Source organism: Vanacampus margaritifer, chromosome 2 (genome assembly GCF_051991255.1).
Source record: "Vanacampus margaritifer isolate UIUO_Vmar chromosome 2, RoL_Vmar_1.0, whole genome shotgun sequence".
Lineage (NCBI taxonomy): Eukaryota > Metazoa > Chordata > Actinopteri > Syngnathiformes > Syngnathidae > Vanacampus > Vanacampus margaritifer.
The window spans coordinates 39555602-39578371 of record NC_135433.1 but is presented as its reverse complement, the minus strand read 5'-3'; the positions used below and the strand labels follow the sequence as shown (position 1 = coordinate 39578371).

Here is a 22770-nt window from a genome sequence, read left to right as displayed (position 1 = left end):
CGGAAGGTTTTTTATTTTTATTTTATTAGGCTACTTAAAAACCGTTTGATAAAGTAAAGAGGGGTAACCACATGATTTTAAAATGCAGGAAGTAAAAATAAAAAGTCAACCGAAAAACAATCACTCTAAAAGCAGTAACGAAGTATTTCGTTACGTTCCACCAATGACAAGAAATATTCAGCGCGTGTTCTCATTCATTTCATTTCTTTTCAATCCGTCCTTGGATGTTCTACACACATTTGTCTCATCTTTTCATTTGCACATTCTGCTTCTATGTGGTTCGTCGTGCTAGCATGAAATGATGACGCGGTGATTAGACTCAAACTGGGTCTGTAACGTCGCTGTACGTGGACGAGCATCCGTCGCGAGTCAACTGACGCGCAGTAGCAGCGGGGCGGCTGAAACGACGATGACACTTCATTTCTCTTTTTGGATTCTGGTTCCGTATTATTGAACCACTTTTCATGTCCATTGCCAAAGTTATGTAGGCTGTAGTCCCGTGACGGGAATGTGACGGTCTTTCTCCGACCGCCGCATCCGGTTCTGCTAACGTCATGGAGATGGACCAAGTGACTGCGGAACCTGGCGGGAGGAATGACGAGGAAGCTGTGCTCAGTTTGCATCTGGACCTCGCCGACGCAGGTGTGAATTTACACGTTTGTTGTTTTTGGAAACACCCCATATACACGATACATTGCCCCAAATACAGTAGTGAGTTCGCCATTTTGTAGTGCTGTAATGTGTAGGTTTTGCTACAATGTGAAGGGATGCAGATACTTATGGAATAACACATTTGCTGAAATTACTTTTGGTTATATTGATATTCATCTGTGAGAAGCTAGTGATCATGTTATTTAAGAAACTCAGTGGTTCTCCAACTTTTACACAAGCATCAATGGCTTACATTACATTAGCACAGTAAGCGTAAAAGTGTTTATTAAAAAGAACACTCCCCCTAATAAGAAAAGCTAGTACTATTTATTGTTTTATGCCACTGTGACGTTATACAGGCTGAACATTTGAGTGTGCTTAAATATAGGGTGGAAAAAAAACTATGCAAATATGATCAAATGTACTGCACAAAAAGCAGTTGAAAGATGGAAATATAATGCACATATATTGTACTGTACTAAAACTGTACTGGATATAAAAAAAAAGAAGAAAATCTATGACAGGGTGTATACATGTATATATATTTTATATGTTGTAAATTGTATTTGTGATTTTTTTGTTGTTGTTGTACATACCACTAGTATATAATACCACACTTAGACAGTCACTGAAATAGATGTGCTTTGCTGTTTGAAATGCATATTGGTCAAGCTCTCAGACTTTTATAACTTAACTAAGTATGTGAGCTTGGTGACATGGTGGACAATTTGGGTTTATGTTAGCATTTTAGGAGGAGCTCATGGTGAGCCTTTGCTTTCGACATGATTCAGTTAGCAAGATGGTTCTGTAATGTTTAACAAATTTCACATTTCTGAAAGTTTTTTTTTTTTTACATAGCCTATAGTATTTGTTATTTTACAAAGACAGGGTGGAAATGTTAACCTTGACAACATCCAACTGAACCACACATAATGTGATGAAAATTGCAAAATCTAAACGCATATTTATTTTTGCAACTATCCACCTGTTTTAGCCTCCATTGAAGAAAGCCAAATTGCTGTTGGTCATGTCACGGGGAAAAAACTCTTGAGTTTCTTTAAAGGGCAGTTTGGGGACACATGAATAATGTTCAATTTGATTATGAATATACATAATAGAATATACATGATCAAAATGACTTCCTTTATCAAATAACTATTGTAGACAGTAAAACCATGTAAAAAAAAAATGATTTAGAAAATTGCACATGAATGATGTAGTGTCATTGAAGCACCTTTTAACTCTGTAGATGACACAAAATCAGGTACATCCGATGAAAAAAAAATAAAGGAAACACATTTTTATTACTTGCTACATTTTCATGTTGACTTAGTGACATATGACATATCCTCTGTTATTTTCTTAAAAACTCACTTTGTGCTCATTTGGCCAAAGCAACAGCAGTCTGGCTTTGTTTGGCACCATCTGGTGGCATTTTGGTGCTGAAGGAAGTTGAGGAGCTTGATTTAAAAAAAAAAAAAGTTGATTTATCACCATCTTGTTGCGTCTATAATCAATTGAAGGGTAAATCTATTAATGGTGTGTGTCAATTACAACGTAGTGATTGGGGTGAAGGTAATGAGTGAATAATTCAGAACTTTGTGTGGGTATTTGTTCACCTTTTAACTAGTTTATTGGGAAATATATGAAGTATACATGAGGAAATGCCAATTTGAGCGACTGAAGCTGTTCAAATGAATAATACATTAGATTGTTAGATAAAGGCGTATCACAAGTTAAGTCACTGCAGGTGTTCTGTTGCAAAATGGCCCATAGGAGCTTCTCCCCATTGGCTTGTTAAAGAATGCTGTCACCGAAGACTTGAAAGCTCGGAATAAAACTACTGGAGGGTAAAAGGTGTGTTCGGACTGGATGCATTGGAATGGTTTGTTGTTGTTTATATGGATTCAGGAACATGAAACCTGTTCTTGACACCTCCCTACAGAATATCCTTCCTCAGTCTCTCCTCATCTTTTTTGCACTGCAGGCCTTTTTTTCCTCCTCCCCGCCAGATCTGATAAGTGCCTTACGTAACGCGACATGGAATTATAACATAAACCACACACGCTAATCCCCTGTTGGTATCAGTTCCAAGAACCGCTGTAGATGCTGAAGCAGAAATAATAATATGGCAGCTTTATGATGTTGGCGCAAACATAAATTAAGAGTTACATCAGAGTATTCAATGTGCAGTGTATACTCATAATATGTTGCATATGATTATCATAAATATATTAGATTATGCTTCTTGTGCAGAACGGCAAAATGCATTTTAAAACTACAGCAACAGGATGGCCTCAAATTTAGTGGTCAAAACGGCCCCCGCACAGTGAGCTTCTCTTGTGTTTTGCTTACACCTCATCACAACATAAAATTCTTTCTTAACCCTAATCCTCTGTGTGTGCCTCTACCCAAATCTTAATCCTCATTGTTATGCTTGACAAGCTTTGTCTCAGGATTAATCTGCAGGTTTGCACGTCTAAGTTACATAGAATTGTACCATCAATTATTTACATTAGAAGTTCAATTAATCAGAAATTTGCAGATAAAAGATTTACTTGGTTGTTTAGTTTTACACTTAATGTGTAGGTTGGCACTGCAGAGTCCTGAATAATTGTATGCAATTATATAATACAGTGAATAATTGAACTGCAAAAAAAGAGGTTGTGGCAAAATGTCTGCCACAAAGCTTCGGAGCGATCATTTTTCCATACAAGCTAATATTATTAGTACAGTCGCACTCGTGCACGACTTGGTGCAAATGTGTAAAAGACAAAAAAAAAGTAAGGTAACATACTGATGTTAAATAATCTAATGTAGTGTTCAGTTGCTAATTAGAACATATTGTAATATATGTAAAAGATAGACATAGCCACGGATGCACTTTCAATTACTCTATTCAACAAATGTAAGCAAACAAACACTAAGCACGTTCATACACAAAATGCCGCTAGGTCTTCAATACGCAGAGTAGGCATCTTACTTTACCTTCTCATTCACTGACACCCACGTCACTCACCAGGCAAGGCGCCACCATTTAAAACCATATACATTCAAAATCACAAATACTACAGTAGAACGTGAAGATGGCGACCCCAAGAGGAAAAAAAGAGTACTTGCTCCTGGCATGTATATATGTTTAGTAATGCAAAATACGCTTTTATTTGATTATTCGATGTGATAGTCAGTAGAATACACAATTCTAAAAATTGCTAGCAACTGCAGCAGTACTAGCAATTAAAGCATCTATTTTCCATATTACGATACGATACGATATACTTTTATTTTCCCCGTGGGGAACTTTTTCCTGGACTCCGTCCAGCTGCAGTTTACAGTAAAGAGAAAACAGCAGAATAGAAAGAGATAAAATTAAAATTAAATAAATAAGAAGTGCAGCAATAAGTACAAGACTTCCCAGAAGTCTTCATAGAAGTGTACATGTGTAGAGAAGTACATACATGAGGACTGCACACACCCATATACACACACACACTCCTATATATATATTACACACACACAACATTGCACCATATATCTTATTGCACTGAGTTAATGTCGGTTGTTAAGCAGTTTGATGGATGTCGGCAGGAATGAGTTCTTGTAGCGGTTCAGCCTGGTTCTGGGGGCCCTGAATCTCCTGCCGGAAGGCAGTAGCTGGATCTCATGGTGCAGAATGTGAGTCGGGTCATTAACAATTTTCTGTGCCAGTCCGGTGACGGACCACTCATAAAACATCTGTAGGCAAGGATGATTCCTGACCCCCATTATCTGATGTGGTTGCTTTTAATGACGACTGGCCCGTGGTCACCAACAGTTTTTGGATCAAAAATCACCTCCTCTGTCTTCCCCACATTGAGCACAAGATGATTCTGGTCACACCACTGGACAAATTTCTCTATTTTTGAGAAATAGTCCAGTGGGCTACCGCCGGCCTGCAGCAAGCTGACGATAGCTGTGTCATCAGAGAACATAATGATAAAGTTCTCTGGGTGTGATGTCACACAATCATTTGTGTACAACGTGAAGAGGACCGGGGAGCTGACGCAGCCCTGTGGGGCGCCTGTGCTTATCAATCTGGGTTCCGAGAGGGAGCTGTTGACCCTGACTTGCTGTGTGCGCTGTGTCAGGAAGGAGTGATACCACCTCGAGATGTACGGGTTCACATTCATCTCCTTCAGTTTACCCAAAAGCAGGTGCGGCTGCATTGTGTTGAACGCTGAGCTAAAGTCAACGAACAACACACGTGCATAAGCTTTCGGGCCGTCTTGATGTTTGCTGACCAGATGTGTGATGCTGTTGATAGCATTGTCAGTGCCGCGACCCTGCTTGTAGGCAAACTGAAGGGAGTCTAAGTGTGCATCCACCGGGTCCCCCCTGAGCCGAGTCACCATCAGCCTCTCGAAACACTTCATAACAATGGAAGTTAGAGCCACAGGCCTGAAGTCATTATTGACCACAGGACATTGTTTTTTAGGAACCGGGGTGATTACTGATTTTTTCCAGAGACTGGGAATGGAGTGTGAGTCCACAGATCTCTGGAAGATGGGCTGCCATGCCGCTGTGAGCTCCTCTGCACAGGATTTTAGCAGAAGGGCAGATATCCCATCCGGTCCTGAGGCCTTTATTATGTCCTTTTTAAAGAGCACATTCATTATTCCTTAAGATTGTGAGTTCTGATGTTACATTTATTATGGCTCCCTAACCTGACTAATAATTGCAATGATGTTTTTTTTTTGTGCATTGTTGCATTTGCATATCCAAGAATGACAAGTTATTTTTGTTTTGTTGATCTGCGATCAAACCTCAGCAATGGAGCAACATCTGTTGCAAACGCTTTGCTTCAACATGGCTTAAAAGTTCATTATCCCTACTTTGTACTTAATCTTCACCCGGGCGTGGCCCCAAAAATTGAGCACGATGATGCAAAGCAAGCAGTTTGTTGTTCTTGGAAGTCGATTAAAACGTTTAATTTCCATTTGACTTCCTCCATCGCTGCTCTCTTGCTTTCTACTGCCATGCGAGCCAAACAACAGAACAATCTTCTTGTTGGCTGGACAGACATCCCCTAATCCGTGTGTGTGTGGTTGGTTAGCAATGTGATCTCCAGACGTCAGCCAATGGTGGGACTCAGATTAAGGAGGAAGTCAATCCAATAGAGTTTCACCTCCTCAGTACCAATGTGATTCTTGCACGAATTGAAATCTGAAGAGTGTCAACTGCTCTCGTCTGATTCCCTTTTCATTGACATTTAACTCCTTGGCTTTTTTGTTTGGGAATATCAAACGTAAACACGGAACTCTTCTGCCGGTGAGTTAAGTAATAAGGTTGATAAAAGTTGTCGTATTTCTCTATGCATACTAGAGGTTTCAGCCGATTACATTTTTTAATCATAATTAATCGCATGACTTCAGTAGTTAACTCACGATTAATCACAAATGTTATATCTGTTTTAAAGGTACAGTAAAATATTTGTTCCTAAATTTTCACACTGTTGTTAACATAAAAGTGGAAACAAAATTTTAACTAATAGAAATATGGCTTCATCTTTTAATCATTGATACAGTAATTTCACAATTTATATACTTTAGTTAAAATTAAAAAGATATACTGTACTGTTAAAAACAAGTGTGATATTGATTTGTGTTGAGGTAATATTTCTGCCACTAGATGGCATAATTGTATTTATAAGGTTGGTGACAGCTCAGTGCATTTTTCTTTTCATATTAATGAATCTAATTTAACAGAAGGTAACTTCTGAAATTCTGCGCATTACATTTAAAAAAAAAATACAACCCAGTTGACCTCAGTCTCCACAAATATAGGCATTATTATTAAATTTATTACTACAAAATTTTGGCGTGGACGTTTGTGCTGCGTTGCGACTGGAAATCCCCCGGTACAGGCTTTCCAAGTAAGGGGCGGTTATTAATTGCACGTTAAAAAAATTAGTGGCGTTAAAGGAACTTTAACTCAAATTTAACACACTAATTTTGACACTGATTAGGAGTGTTAATTGCCTAGTACCTGGCGATTCGATTCGTATCACGATTCATAGATCAGGATTCGATTCGATACCGATTAATCCCGATACGAATCTATAAATTGACTATTGCGATTTTTAAAAAAACTCAAATTTAGAAAATACAAATCAGTAAACTTGTACATGTACCTTGTAAGATTTGTATGAAAATGTATTTATTCATCTGGAAATTCAGGCTTATCGCTGAGCCACTGCATTTAACAGGTTGCAGTCTGTTTCATGTTTGAACAGCACTGAAATAAAATATTAAGGCCTAATGTTCCATGAATATAACATTCTTCCATGCTTAATGTGTGAATCCTAACCCTAAGTAAGACGTTTTGTTGAATATTCCCATAAAAAATTGATGTTTAAAAATCGATTTGGCCGCATATCGAATCGATTCGAGAATTGCGTGCTGTAATATCGCGATATATTGCCGAATCGATTTTTTCGAACACCCCTAACACCGATTAATCATACCAATATTGCTAACCATGTGCATATAAGAGTAAATTCCACCATTTTGACGTCCTCCAGGTGTTCAAATACATTTGTCCATTTTGTGTACTTTTATTGAAGGCCTTTGGAAATAGTAGTGCGGTGACATTTGTCATGTAGAGACGGAGGTGGGAAACAGATGAATAAATATTGAATAATTCCACCATTGCTGCATGTACCAGTTAGAACTGGACAAATACACAAATAGATGCAGAATTGTCCGCTTCAGCCTGATCACATTAACATTGGACCTTGTATTTCCCCCACTGTTTGTGTGTAGATCCAGCCAAAAAGGGTCACGTAGAGGTGAGTGTCCCGGTTCATCTCTATATGGTTCAATGTCTTGTGTTATTAAAAATACTAATGAACTCTATCTTTTTAATACAGATGCCATCCCCATTTGGAGCAGGCCAAGCTCACGAGAAGAAGATTGGCCACAGGAGAGTCGATTCCTCAGGAGAGACAACATACAAGAAGGTTGACTTTCCCTCCTCCTCCTCTTTTCTTTAGTGAAACTATCATTACACTCTGTGGTTGTTTTCACTTTGGATTCTGTCCATCATTCTCAAGTCATGCGATGCAAGCGTGGCTTCAAGATTCCCTCAGCTGCCCTCCACCTACATGTGACAGTCTTCTTTTATCTGCCGCCCCCAGACCGCCTCCTCCGCCTTAAAAGGGGCCATCCAACTGGGGATCGGATGCACTGTCGGCAATCTCAGCTCCAAGCCCGAGAGGGATGTGCTCATGCAGGACTTCTACGTGGTGGAAAGTATCTTCTTCCCCAGGTGAACGCTCGTTGCTGTATGCGCAGGAAACACGTTAGCGTGCGCAGCGTCTAATCCACTTTGGTTTGCTACATCCTGTCGCCGCAGCGAGGGCAGCAACCTCACGCCAGCCCACCACTTTCCGGACTTCAGGTTTAAAACGTACGCCCCTGTGGCTTTCCGCTACTTCAGGGAACTGTTTGGAATCCGGCCAGATGACTACCTGGTAATGTTTTTAGTTGAAAGTAAAGTTGTACCATTTCAAAAAGTAACATTTCTTTAATGTATATAGATATATTTTTTGCATGGAAAACAAAGTAATGGAAAGTCACCATTTTCTTTATGCGTGTTTGTATGCTACGCTACACACCAATTTGTTGTTTTTCACTAAAATACATTCAGTCAAATGTCTCATTGTACCCTGAAATGGAATTATGAAATCAATCTATAAACCAAAAAGGTCACAATATTGTAAAAAAAAAAAAAGCTCATACAAAACAAAAACACAATATTGTGCTTTTGTACATAACAGCAATGCATAATGCAAAAAACCCTACAATCTCTAATAACACTTAATATTGAGGCCATACTTGCTAATGCGTACACACATTGATTGCTCCACATATTGACTCGGTTCACAAGCATATCACGTTCCCCTTCATCTGACCATTAGTGTGGATTTTAGACATAGAAGGGCCAAAACATGCCATGTGAAAATTAAACCACATTAAAAAACTAACCACCAGAGGGTGCTAGAACTGCACAAATGGAAATCAACTTGACTTTTTTAATAGATGTGCTGCTTATAATATTGTGACATGACGACGACGTTATTGTGGCAGTTTTAATATCCCAATATCACAATATTGCCGTTATCGTTACATCCTTACCTCGGGCAGGTGCTGTTGCTGTACAACAACAGAACACAATTTGTCCATTCTACAATGGAAATCAAATATTCTGCTGTAAATTCTTCCCAACTCTGGTCCAGAAGTTCCCATATGTGGCACATGCTTGCTTTCACTCTTCTCTCCAGTTAATCTCAAACCATCTTTAATTGGTTTTAAATCCGTTATTTTATTTTATTTTGAATCCCTGGCAGTTCACCCATTCACTTTGTACCATTTGAAGCAATCCATTTGATGGGAACTGCTTTACTTCCCATAAAAAAGAAAAAGGAACAAAAAAAGAGAAACATCTGGGGTTGTTCTTAAACTTTTGACCAGTAGTGTGCATCTGTACCGGGTGAAACTCTGCATTTTAATTTGTTGCGCTGCAAAGCATAAAAACAGCATTAGTAATCATTGATGCTTCGAGCAGCAATTAACAAGGCTTGAACTGATCATTTAATCCACTTCAGAGATCTACACAATTTTCTTTAATGCGCCTGATAGATTTCATGATAGCAGCGTAATAGCTCTCACTCTATGATGAGCTAAATATAGTGCAGATTTGTGTGAAATTATCTCTGAGGTATCAAATAGAACACCCCCAACCGTACGCAATGACATGCAGATATCTACAGTGACACAAGCAGAGCGGTTTCACGTGCTGTCACACATGCTTGTGGGGATGCGCATTTGCATACATGCGCAGACACATGCTGCACTTGGCTGCAGCATTTAAGCTCATGCTGGCCGCTTGTGCCGGTGGGAGATTAGCAGACTACAGCTTCCTTTTTTTTTTTTTTTTTTTTTTACTCAAGCAGACAGTTTCTGTCATTTGCATTTGCTGGGTTTGGTTTGAATAGAGCTGCAAAAAAAAAAGTATTTGTATTCTCAAGAGTTAAATCTAGATCTAGAATCAGATTCATGTAAAAACACAAGAAATATGTCTTCACAGTCACAACCCGTCCGAGAAATACAAAATAACAATGACCGACAGAGGGGAAATAGAATGAGAAGCCTGGCGGTTCGCTACTTAGTGCTCTGAGTTTCTAAGTTGAAAAAAACAAGATGCAAAGACGGCTTGCCTGGGTTTTATGGTCTGTGTGTGCTTTTGTGTGCTCCTTTCCAGTATTCCGTCTGCAACGAGCCATTGATTGAGTTGACCAATCCAGGAGCTAGCGGCTCCATTTTCTACGTAACACGTGATGATGAGTTCATCATCAAAACTGTCCAACACAAGGAGGCAGAGTTTCTACAGAAACTGCTCCCTGGCTACTACATGGTAAGTCCCACGTCGACACGCTCACTTTTCATAGGTTAGGAAAATTAGCCAATCATAAGCATACTGTAGTTGTAGTTGGACAATCTGCCAAGATGCATCTAGACAAGAGCAGAGGGGCTGGACCAAGCTAAGTACTCCTTAACAGGCTTAAGGCACAGCAACATGAGCTAAGACCTTGTGGATGTGTCACGCTGTCCAGCAGGTGCAAGAGAAAAGTTGACCAATTGATCACATTTTTCCACTTGAGAAAAATAAAAAGACTTAAAAATGTCTCTACCTTGTCCTTTCCCAGAACTTGAACCAGAACCCTCGGACATTGCTGCCAAAGTTCTTTGGTCTCTATTGTGTCCAGTGCGGGGGTAAAAATATCCGAGTTGTGGTGATGAACAATATTCTACCGCGCTCTGTACGCATGCACCTTAAATTTGACTTGAAGGGCTCCACTTACAAGAGGCGAGCGTCTAAGAAGGAACGGGAGAAAAACAAACCCACTTTTAAAGATCTGGACTTCCTGAGTGATGTCCCCGAGGGACTCAGTCTGGACCAGGACACATACAGTGCTCTGGTCAAAACCCTACAAAGAGACTGTCTGGTAAGTGAACGACTTGAAAGTATGCGCCCTTCACAATTTTCATTACCAGTAAAAAAAAGTCATAAACATAATCACATAATCAACAAAGAAAAACTTTCCGCTATTTTGGACTGTAGGATACCTTTATCTCCAAACTTGTGTTTGCTAGGTGACCTAACAACAATTGACTTACCACATAAACAATTTCAATCTACACTTGTAGCCCTTACTATCGCAAAAAAAACAATTCTTGTTAACTGGAAAAATAAACAAACTCTGAATATCGACCAATGGTCTAACCTCCTCATAAATCACATTTTAATGGAAAAAATATCTGCCTCAAATAAAAAACAAATATCAAAATTTATAGAAACATGGTCTACGTATATAGAATTTTTTAACCTAATTCTGGTTACTTAATTCTGTCTGTTAGCGAGAGCCACCACATCGTGATAACTTACATTGATGTTTCTGCATTTGGCAATTTATTATTATATTATATTATTAGTATGGGATTTTTTTTAATAGGCTTTAGGTGAACTGATGAATACACACACGCTCGCACGCACGCACGCACACACACACGCACATACACATACTCACCCGCGTACAAAAAAATATACATATATATATATATATATATGTATATAAAAAATAAAAAAAATTATTTTCTTTTATTTTTATTTAATAAAAAAAAAAAGGAGAGCAATGATGATGTCAAATCGAACGAACAATACTGAGCTTTAAAAAATAAATAAAAAATAAACATAATCACCTTCTTTGATTTGTGTGCGTTCCATTCACGTTAGGTACTGGAGAGTTTTAAAATAATGGACTACAGTTTGCTCCTTGGGGTCCACAACAAGACGCAAGCGCAGAGAGAGCGTCAGTCCCAGGGTTCGCCAGCAGGTGGCGTGGATGAAATGCGGCCTGCTGCACAGAGAGCGTTGTACTCCACGGCCATTGAGTCGATACAGGGAGGGTCCACATGCAGGGAAACTCTAGACCATGATGACACGTAAGTCGCACAAGGCGCACACACACACACACACGATGCTAACGTTTCCCCTCTGTTGCAGAATGGGTGGCATTCCAGCTGTGGGAGTCAAAGGAGAGCGCCTCCTCCTGTTCATCGGTATCATCGACATTCTGCAGTCCTATCGGTCGGTATAAGTCACGCATTTTAATGATTCATTTGCTATTGATGCCGAAAGAGTCACTTTGAGACACTGTGAGAATTTTAACAACTTTTCTAAACGTTGTGTTTTAGAGGTCAGTCATTTAGGAAATCCCTTGACTTTTTTAGAAACAACTAAATCGATGTAAGTCCGATTTTAGTAACTTTGTATTGGCATGTTTGGAGTATAGTAATCACTATACTCCAAACAATTTTTGTTGTTTTATTTGCATTTTTTTCTATAGAACTTATCTTTAGTTATTTTTTGAAGGAAAAAAAAATCACCTATTCATGTTTTTGGAGCTCTTTCTGTAATGGCCTAAGATGCCACAAGATGGTGTCAAAGTATAGGCTAAATAGGCAAACAGTAAATGGTGTCTAAGAAGTATATTGAAGTGATACATCTGTCGGATAACACAAGCTAACTTTAGCCTGGGTTGTTAGTTGAAGTTACGGAGAGTCTTTCTAGTCTCGTTTTTTTGGTGTTTGTGTGTGTGTGTGTATCCTGGAATGCCTAAAGATGCCACAAGATGGTGGCAAAGCACTGTCTAAATATGAAAGTAGTACAGCAATTGGTCCAAGGAATTAGCTCTAAAAGTGAGCTAAGTGGCTAAGTTTAGCTTGTTTAGCTAGGTTGTTTGTGGATATAACGGAGAGTCTGCAACACTCCCGGTGCTTAATTATTATTATTTTTTAATCAAATCATCTATACGCCATTCATTTAACGTTAATAAATAACATTTGTAGTGTTAATATTGTAAAGGCTACATTTGTGGTTTAACCTATTAACTCATTCACTGCCATTGACGGCTATAAACGTCAAAAATTCATTTGAACTATTTCTATTAGTTTAAAAAAAAAAAATCCCATTTTTGTTAACAAGAGTATGAAAACCTAGGATTTTTTTTGTACATTTAGAACAGATGTAAAATTTGTGAAGTCATGCGATTAATTACGATAAAATTAAGCGCCTGATGCCCCTAATTTTTAATAACCTTTTCTTTTTCTTTTTTAAACAAAAAATAGTTGTTTAATTTTTAATAATCTTTTTTTTATTTTTAGAAAAGATTATTAAAAATTAGGGGCGCCAGGCGATTAAAATTTTTAATCGTAATTAACCGCATTACTTCACTAGTTAACTCACAATTAATGAATCACAAATTTTATATCTGTTCTAATACAATAAAAAAAATCTAGGTTTTCATACTCTTGTTACCAAAAGTGGGAAAAAATGTTAAACTAATAGAAATAGTTCAAATGAATTTTTGACGTCTATAGCCGTCAATGGCAGTGAATGAGTTAATATAGGCAATTCTAAAAAAATAAAATACTCACAGTTTTTCGCTATTCACTGCAGATTTTACTGTAATTCGACTCAGGCCAACATTAAGTCACATGTGTAAGGAATTTAGATCAAATCAGATCTTGGCATTTCTACATTGCTCATTACAAATGGATGAGAGCCATACAAGAGATATGAAAGGCCAAAGAAATGAATCCAGCTTTCTAAAAGCTGTATTAAAATCTATAGTGTGACTTTTAGCATTTGATTCTCATAAGTTTGCAGTTTAATGCCTTGGATAAGTCAAGTAGTTGACCTAAATAATTCAATTATCTTACAGCTTGACTAAGAAACTGGAGCACTCCTGGAAGTCTCTCATCCACGACGGGGTGAGTAGCTTTGCCTCGCACGTAGCGCTCAAACAAATCAAGCTGATAAAAGTGCAACTGCCTCGTTTATTTTAGTATGTCTTTGATGCGGTGCACATAAAACACTGCGCTGATATCAGTCATTTATTTTCCTTAACGACCCTCAGGACACAGTGTCCGTTCACAGGCCGGGTTTCTACGCTGAGCGCTTCTACAAGTTTTGTAGCGCCGTTGTCTTCAGGAAGAGTTGCTGTGAGTTTGCAAATGACAAATGAAATTGCATCGCAATCCCAGATAAGATTTCTTTCTTTGTGCACATCCTTTCCTTCCACAGCATTGAGACCATCTCCTTCCAAAAGGGGTCGAGGAACTCTCTCCATGTTAAAGTCCAGTGCCGGTGGATCGATGTCAGCCGGCCAGCGTCCGTCGCAAAGTGATGAGAGGCAAGAAAACCCGGACAACCCGGAGAGCCTGCGAGGACCTCACAGCTTCCTGGTGCTGGAGGACAGCGGTAGGCTGCACTCGTTCAACATCTCTCTTCTGTCTCTTAGAGCTCATTTAGATCCAACAATAACTTGACAGCAATCACAAGTAATACAAGTGAAAAGATAGCATTAAGGGTTTGGAATTGGGGGGTTAGATCACCAAATGATTCCCGAGCGCCGCCCCTGCTGCTGCTCACCGCTCTCTCAGGGGATGGGTCAAACGCGGGGAACAAATTTCGCCCCACTTAGGTGGGTGTGACAATCAGTGGTACTTAAACTTTAACTTGAGATGAAGGGCTGTATTTTTTTCTTTGTATTTGCATTGTTTCTTTGTGAACTTTGGCACACTATTAACTTAAATCGTCTCCACTTGAGCGTTCCATTTTCTGTTTAAATGGGATAAAGTCAACCCTTATTGATCCTACGGAGAAAGAACAGCTCAGCAACAGAGCAGCAGCAGTGCCAACAAAATAAAGTACAAGCAAAACTTTCCCAAACATTAAGTGCATACATCAGAGTAGGGCTGGGCATTAAATCGAATTTATTCGATTAATCGTCAGTTTTAGGAATCGAATCGTTGAAAATTTGCTAAATTGTGAAATCGAGTTTTGTCTTCTGGATTATTAAAAGTTGTTGTTTTTATGTTCTGTTACATCCAAATGTTAATGTTAGTTGTAATTTTGCACAAGTGGCACAATGTTGGATGGCTGGTTTACAAGACATTTACAATAGCGACCAACGACTTCATTGCGGCATTTAAGCGCAAACTATGATTGATAGGTTTGTGTTAAAACGGATTTAGAATCAGTATACTTTATTGTTGTCTGAATATTTTGCACAGGAATTATTTTTGGATAAATGAAACCTTTAAATTAGGGTTGTCAAAGTCAGTGCGTTAATTTTGAGTTTAAGTTCCTTTAACGCCACAAATTTTTTAACTCGCGAGTAATGACCGCCCCTTACTTGGAAAGCCTGTACTGGGAAAAACGCAGCAGACACATTTACATCAAAATTTAGCAGCAATGAATTTAAATAATAATGCATAAATTTGTGGAGACGCTCGTCAAGGTGTATTTTTACAATTTAAAAAATGTGAAGAATTTCACAAGTAAAAAGGAAAGGAAAGAAAAGAAAAATGCGCTGCGCATTCATCGTCTTACAAATGCAATTATGCCATCAAGTGGCAGAAAAATGACCTCAACACAAATCCATATTACACTCGTTTTTTACAGTGCAGTACATCTTTTTAATTTCAACTAAATTTTATGAATTATTATGAAATTACTGTGTCAAAAGATGCAGCCATATTTCTATTAGTTTAAAATATAGCATAACATTAAAAAAAAAATTGTACACTTTATTGTACATTTGGAACAGATCTAAAATTTGTGATTAATCGTGAGTTAACTATTAAAGTCATGCGATTAATTACAATTACAAATTTCAATCGCCTGACACCCCTACTTTAAATAAATGTTTGTTGCGTTATGGATTAAAATCGTAATTGTCCTGTTTTGACTTGGCTTGCGTGTTCTGAATGTAGGTCATACCACTAAATGTTCATCGATTCCACCTTCCTGTAACAAGAATACACGCTCCTTGGGCACAGTGGAACAATGCAAGCTTTCCAAGTTTTGCCCAGTCTGTATAAATCCCCCTGAATTCCAGAGCTGTCATCAGCAGCGCTGCGATCGCTCCAACAATCCAAATGAAAGACCGCCGCCCTGTGCTTGTGTTTCTCTGCTAAGCTCACCCGTCAGTGGATCGACTTCTCTTTCTGAAATTTGCTGGAAAAAAACCTCTCTAGTAATTAAATATAGAATGGGAGCTCTGTTTGCTAATTCATCATTATCATATCTATTTTGTGTTTGCCAATTAGAGAGAGAGCCCCCCTGCACGCCCCCCTCCTTTGAAGACGCCACCACGGCCTCTATCGCCACCACGCTCTCTTCCAACAACTCCTTACCCACCACCCCCTTCGATACGCCCGAGCACCCACGCTGCCGGAGACTAATTCTGTGAGGGGAAAACATTGAAATATTACCAGCAGTAGCTAATCAGTATGATTCAGTTTACTATGTGCCATCTTGTATCATTTTAGGTCCCACAAAGAGATTGTTGAAGTTCATGAGAAGAAGCAGGAGACCATAACGGTAGAAGTTGAGCTCAGGTACACGCGCATCGCTTAGCGTGGGATAACGATTTAAAAATCAATCAATCAATCAATAAACATTGTCTTGTTTCTCACAGTAAAATTCCATCCAGCACAGAGCTCACGCAGAGGACAGAAGCAACCTCGCCAGCTGACAATCAGCCCGGCGCCATTCCTCCATCCAACTCTCCTCCTTTCAATCCCTCATCCGCACACTACTCGTCTACCCTTCCTCCCACCTTCCTGTCCTCCTCCACCGCCGCTCAATCAGCTTGCCAGTCCTCCTCCACACTTTGCTCTTCCATCCGCCCCTCCACCAAAGCACTCACCTCCCCATCCTCCCCCCTCACGCGCGCGATCCCTCACCCGGCCGCGCAACCCACACGTTCCACTCCGGCGAACCCTTCGGCCCCAAATGCCAGCACGCTGCAGCCGTCCTCAGCGTTTACCCCCATCCGACCCGCATCCTCTTACATGCCAGGTTCCTCTCCTCATCTCCCTGCAGGCGAGCCAATGAGCACTCCGCTGCCACGGGACGCGTGCAATCAGCTGTCTGTCTCCAGCAGCCACAACTCACTGGACGGGGAGGTGCAGGTTTCTGATATCTACTTTGTAAGTTCTCACCCTCGCTCTATTTTTGTGTGTTTTTAATATGGGTATATGGGGGAAGTTGCTCCCCGAAACATTCTATTTGAAATATTGCCATGGTCCCAAAAACATATTAATACGTTTTTTTATGGGTGGGGGGGGGGGTTTATGCTAGAGCATACAGAAGGCTTTGACGCAGCCTCTGACCCAAAGAGGTCGCTTAAAACAGTAGTAGTTATTACAAAAAAACGGCTAGCAGGTGGCGGCAGAGTATAAGAGATCAACCAGGGCTATGTTGCAAAAAAGCTCTTTCCCTCAATCTTTTAAACAGATTTGTGAATAATGATGAAACTTAGCTATATTCTAATGCTAATTGATGCAAAATGGAAACAGATAAAAATATACTTTTTTTTCCTGATGAAAGAAGAGACTGTAATCTTTTTTTGGTAGGTTCCATGTTTTTATAGCAATAGAACACAATATTCTGTGGGCCTTGCAAAATCGGTCAAAATCCAGTAAACCAGCCGGGAGTAAAGGGGATTGCTTCAGTAAAAATGGCTGGGAGGGAATGAGTTAAAATTGTTTGTGGAATATTAACTCATTCACTGCCATAAATTATTTTCTTTTTTTTTAAGATTATTAGAAATTTGGGGCAAGAGGTGATTCATTTTTCAAAATTGTAATTAATCGCATGACTTCACTAGTTAACTCACAATTAATCACAAAAATGTTATCTGTTCTAAATGTACAATAAAAAATTCTAGGTTTTCATACTCTTGTTAACAAAAGTGGGAAAAAAATGTTAAACTAATAGAAATAGTTCAAATTAATTTTTGACGTTTATAGCCGTCAATGGCAGAGAATGAGTTAGTAAAGCAGCAAAAATCCACCCTTTTTCACCCATCTCAGGGGGCGGCCATTTTGCCACATGCTGTTGACTGAAAATGACATCACAGTGCCTGAAGGCTCAGGTAACGATCAATCATGGCCCCACCTGTTTTCTGAGTTTGGTCATGTGAGGTTGGCAAGCTGAGCCGTGATTGGTTGCTCAGTCGACAAGTAGCAAAATGGCCGTGGGTGGATTTTTCTCCTATAATTGTCTTTTCTATTCTTTCTTTCTTTTTTTGGTTGGTTAGAAGTGTTTATAAAACTGATAGCCTCTTGCATTTGTGAGTACCCAAGTAGTAGCTCTCATTTTCAAAGAGGCTGATGACCCCTGCTCGAGAAAATCAGCCTTGATTTTAATACTGTCTTGTCTTCTAATGTTGGTTTGCCAAAGCAGTTTTGAAGGCTTCGTTGCCTCATTTGTGCCTTTGGCCAAATGTTATGCAGAGCCAATCACCTGTAGCGGTAAAAGCTTCTTCTTTTGGCTCGTCATTTGGCCTTTTAATTTTATTTCACTCAAATTTGCTAGTTTATGGGCTTATGTTTTTTGCTACCATAGCGCATGAGCAGTTTAACTCATTCACTGCCATTTATTTTATCTATTTCTATTAGTTTAACATCTTTTCCCACTTTTGTTAACGAGTTATGAAAACCTATATATTTTTTTATTGTATTAGAGCAGATATAACATTTGTGATTAATCGTGAGTTAACTAGTGAAGTCGTGCAATTCATTACGATTACAAATTGTAATTGCCTGATGCCCCTAATGTGTAATAATCTTTTCTTAAAAAATAAAAAGATTATAAAATAAAAATAATTATTATTATTATTATTATTTTTTAAGATTATTAAAAATGAGGGGCGTCAGGATTTTAATCGTAATTAATCGCATGACTTCACTAGTTAACTGACGATAAATCACACATTTTATATCTGTTCTAAATGTACAAAAAAATACTCTTGTTAAAAAAAGTGAGAATTTTTTTTTAAACTAATAGAAATAGTTCAAATGAATTTATATATATAACAGTCGATTGCAGTGAATGAGTCAATATGTATACAGTGGCACATGCGGTATGGACGCACAAGGGAAGAAAAAAAAAGGTTTAATTTCTCGGCCCTGTGATTGGAAACTGCTGATTTAGTTGCCAATTGAAAATAATTGTGATTGTTTTTGTCCACTGTTAGTTTCAGTGGCTTGCTGCAGCAAGAGAGTGAGTCTTTGCTTCCTTTTGCATTTCTTTGCTCGGCTGGGTCTCCTTGCAGCGGCACAGTCAGGACAGCGTGATAGAGTTATGATGGTGAGAAGGAAGGAGGGCTTGCATTACGGTGTGCACGCGCTTAGGGGAGTTTCTCAAGCATGAGGCTGCCACTGCCAGCGGTTGCTGTTTTCGATGCATCAGCAAAAAAATAAATAATTCACTGCATGACGTTTACATCTGTCTTCATACGCCCGGTCAAAATCATACAGGGCTCATTATCATACCACCATTTTTACAGTTGTTTTTAATTTCACTGCATTTTTTTTCTTTTATGCATCTGCTTTGCTCATCCCATTTTTCTGTGTGTGTGTGTGTGCGTGCGTGCGTGCGTGACTCCATCCATCCATTCATCCGACCATCAGTATGCAGATGGCAGATATTGGGTGTACTCTCCTGTTCTTGGCCGTCGTAAGCTAAACTCGAGCTCAAGCTACACTGTAAGTCACCGGCCGGCGTGGGAGTTGGAGTCGTTTGACGTACCGGACTGATCATATATGCCAGCACACTGCTATAGGAAAGAAGCTCATGGACTTGTGGCTCTTCAGAAGTGCTGACATGTTCAAATACAGTATATATAAAATAGCTATGATTGAGTAAATGTTAAGAGACAGTCATTCAAATGCATAGTTTAGGCTGCAATTATTTAGCAATTATTTCAATAACTTGAATAAGTCGAATACAAAATAGGTTGAAGCTAAATCTCTGCCTCAAAGCTTCGTAGAGATCATTTTTAAAGCCGTACACATTCAAAGTCACAGTTACCACAGTAGAATGTGAGGATGGTATCCCCAGGTGAACAAAAATAATGTATGTAGCTCACATGTATGTTTTTGCGTTTAACTCATTTGCTCCCAAAATTGTATAAAAACGTTCTATTTTAAATATTGGCATGGTCCCAAAAACATGTATTTTTCATGCTAGAGCATGCAGAAGACTTTGATACATTTTCTGACATGAAGAGGTCGCTTAAAGCAATGGTAGTTATTACAAAAAAACGGCCAGCAGGTGGCAGCAGAGTATAAGAGATCAACCAGAGCCATGTTGCAAAAAGCTCTTTCCCCCACTGTTTAAACAGATTTGTGAATAATAATGAAACTTAGCTATATTATAATGCTAATTGCTGCAAAACAAAAACAGATACAAATGTACTTTTTTTCCTGATGAAAGAAGAGACTCTAATCTTTCTTTTGGTAGGTTCCATGTTCTTATAGCAATCAAACAGAAAATTCTGTGGGCCTTGCAAAATCAGCGAAAATCCAGTAAAACAGCCGTGAGCAAAGGGGGTTGCTTCAGTGAAAATGGCTGGGAGTGAATGAGTTAAAAATCTTAAAATCTATTTTTAGATGATTGATAGATGGAGTAATCAGTAGCATGTAAAAGCTGTTGCCCTACATACTATTATTATGCTCATTTTAACTTTACATACAATAATCTCCCACCAATTCAATATTCACAAAATTACGCTATAGATGGATTTTTTTCTAAATTGAATCATCTGTGAGACATCTCACAAAATACATTATGCATGAAAGTGTGGAACATGGGCGCGAAGGGGCGACTGGGAACTGGGACAACCTAACAGTACCATAATAATCTTCAGCAAAAACTAGGTTGGATTTAAAATACTTCCTGTTTTCACTCTTCTTCTTTCAAACTTATTGTGTTGCTATCTGATGACTGACAGTGGAATTACACCCAAAATAAACAGAAGGCATAACAAAATAGAGTTACAAACTGTACAAAAAAAATCTTAAAAATTAGGGCCTTTACTGTTTTGAAATGTTGGTGGATGAAAGTTACGAAGAGAAAGGCAGCAAAGACGTCACATCGGCATCTCACTGGTGGTGATGTGTTCACTTTATAGTTTTGGTTTATTTTCAATATTTAGCATTTTAGCTCAGCAAGAGTGTCTCTCAGCATTTACACACACAATTCTGATTCTGAATGCACTTTCAAATCTGTTTAAAGTCTCCCACCGGCAGCTTTTGAAGAGCGGTCATTCGTCTTTTTTACGATTTCGCATTATGCAACATTTCAATTGTCCTGCCATGTTGAGTTTTAGATTGTGTTCTTATTGGCTTTAGCGGCTTTTAGCACGTCTGAGCTGACAAAACGCATTAGTGAGAATTGAATCGTGCACTAAAGTGGTCAGTCACGCCATAATTAAAGCTGCACACCTGAACATCTCATATCCCATGAAAACCTGACTTCGTAATATCACACGCATACCTGTAATAATTCACAAATCTTCTATAATGTAGATAAATTCTGGAAGAAAAGTAAAAAGTGTCAGATGACGTATTTAAAAAAAAAAAAAAAAAAGTTTGCAGCTTTAAATGAAACTGTGACGAGGAATATCTTTGCTTTTCAAGGGTTTTCTTCATCCTCTCATTTCCTGCATCACTCTCCTCCTCCTTTCTCTTCTTGCTACCCTCTGCTGGCCAAACTTGGTAACAACAGACTCAGGAGGACCGGAGCTGTGTGCATTCTCCTCAATCCGGCTCAGAGGATGACTCATGAGGAATGTGGGACAGTAAGTGCATATATGTTTTCTTTGACTTTATTTTTGATGCTATCCCATTGTGAGTGTGAGATGATTTCCTCCGCTACTGTTTTTGTCTTTCAGTCGCTCAGAGGGGAGGCAGCAAGAAATGAGAAAAATGCTGTGTGGTTTTATGAAACCTTCTCGGCAAGATGCTGATTTAAATGATCCAGTTGATGCTGAGAGCTTGGGATTCATGCGGATTTGCAACTGTGAAACCGATCGACAGCATTTAGGTAGCCCAAACTATACCCATGCATAAGGACATATGCATACTCAGTCATTCACAGAAATATATATATATATAAATATTTTAAAAATATATATGCAAGTAAGACAATAAAATTCTCAGCTGAGATTTTGTACAGCTTCCATGTTCACTGTGAACGGCGTGAATATGTTGAGCATTGATGGCACTTTGCCAGCAATGGCTATGCAATATGGACACATTGATTTTTAGCAACATGAACATCCAGGATGTATTCGTTATTTTTTTTGCACTTATTAATGCACTTTTAAAAACAAGTGTAATTTTTCAATCTACATCTATTGTATTTTTTTTGTTGTTTCGTCGTAATTACTACTGATCCACATTGTTCAACATGCCTTATTGACTAAGAAAGAAGAAAAAAAAATGTTAAATTTACATCTACAATACAGTATGTGTGAATGTTTATTCTCAGATATTTCCAGTTTTGAATAAAAGCATAGCAGGTTTCATTAAAAATCAAATAAAATGTTTTGTTAATTGTTCATAGAATGTAACACATTCGTGGAAGTCTATATATACCTCTACACTTGTAAATACAATGGTGGTACTTAGTTGGAAATTGTATGTATAAGCACGATAATATCATCACCCAGCCTGTGCAAGGGCAATCATTTTCATCATGAAAAGCTGACAAAGTTCTCATGAGCATGTGCGTTACTGTACTTGTTTTTTGTTCCTTCCTGTTTTGTCAAAAATGTTGGACATGTTTTTGGTGTCAGCCACCTATTTAGAATGTCGACCGTGTGAGAAACCGGATTCATCTAATGTTACAAGAGCAATCATGTAGTGAATAAAGAGCATGTCAATGTACTTTAAAGACTTGATTGTTTTGTAACGAACAAGAGCATGAAGAAACACAACTTACTGTATCATTGACGGTTACGGTTTGGCAGATCGAAACAAAAGCTTGACAAAAAGTTACTGTTTCTGGTTTCAGTTTTAGGAACGACTACAAATTGTATTGTCTATAAAATTGTACACAGGAGGGGCTAATTAACTCATTCACTGCCATTGACGGCTATAGACGTCAAAAATTCATGTGAACAATTTCTATTAGTTTAAAATGTTTTCATTTTATTTC

At 38.6% G+C, this 22770-nt stretch overlaps 1 protein-coding gene across 5 annotated transcripts; it reads left to right on the top strand.

Moving 5' to 3' along the window:
• Window positions 1–238: 238 nt before the first annotated feature.
• On the top strand, window positions 239–22499 carry LOC144043820 (phosphatidylinositol 4-phosphate 5-kinase type-1 alpha-like). Of its 5 annotated transcripts, none has more exons than XM_077557815.1 (18): window positions 239–642; window positions 7452–7477; window positions 7559–7648; window positions 7826–7956; window positions 8044–8161; window positions 9952–10104; window positions 10397–10696; window positions 11485–11693; window positions 11755–11838; window positions 13475–13523; window positions 13670–13754; window positions 13837–14013; window positions 15867–16005; window positions 16089–16157; window positions 16238–16751; window positions 19239–19313; window positions 21249–21409; window positions 21503–22499. In XM_077557815.1, exons 1-17 carry the CDS (start codon window positions 555–557, stop codon window positions 21387–21389), a joined length of 2448 nt encoding a protein of 815 aa, XP_077413941.1. In that variant the 5' UTR covers window positions 239–554; the 3' UTR covers window positions 21390–21409; window positions 21503–22499. The 5 variants fall into 5 exon arrangements, 4 of the variants coding, with proteins under 4 accessions (XP_077413941.1, XP_077413942.1, XP_077413944.1 ...); XR_013291167.1 differs by lacking the exon at window positions 19239–19313 and adding an exon at window positions 18881–18915 and having other exon boundaries at window positions 241–642; window positions 21337–21409; XM_077557816.1 differs by having other exon boundaries at window positions 241–642; window positions 21337–21409.
• The last annotated feature ends 271 nt before the right edge of the window (window positions 22500–22770 follow it).

Bases quoted from the DNA above. Each gene is read 5' to 3' on its own strand.
- LOC144043820 (XM_077557815.1), top strand. From the start codon at position 555: ATGGAGATGGACCAAGTGACTGCGGAACCTGGCGGGAGGAATGACGAG. The intron at 10,697-11,484 runs GTAAGTGAACGA...CATTCACGTTAG, and splicing joins CCCTACAAAGAGACTGTCTG to GTACTGGAGAGTTTTAAAAT. The intron at 13,524-13,669 runs GTGAGTAGCTTT...AACGACCCTCAG, and splicing joins AGTCTCTCATCCACGACGGG to GACACAGTGTCCGTTCACAG.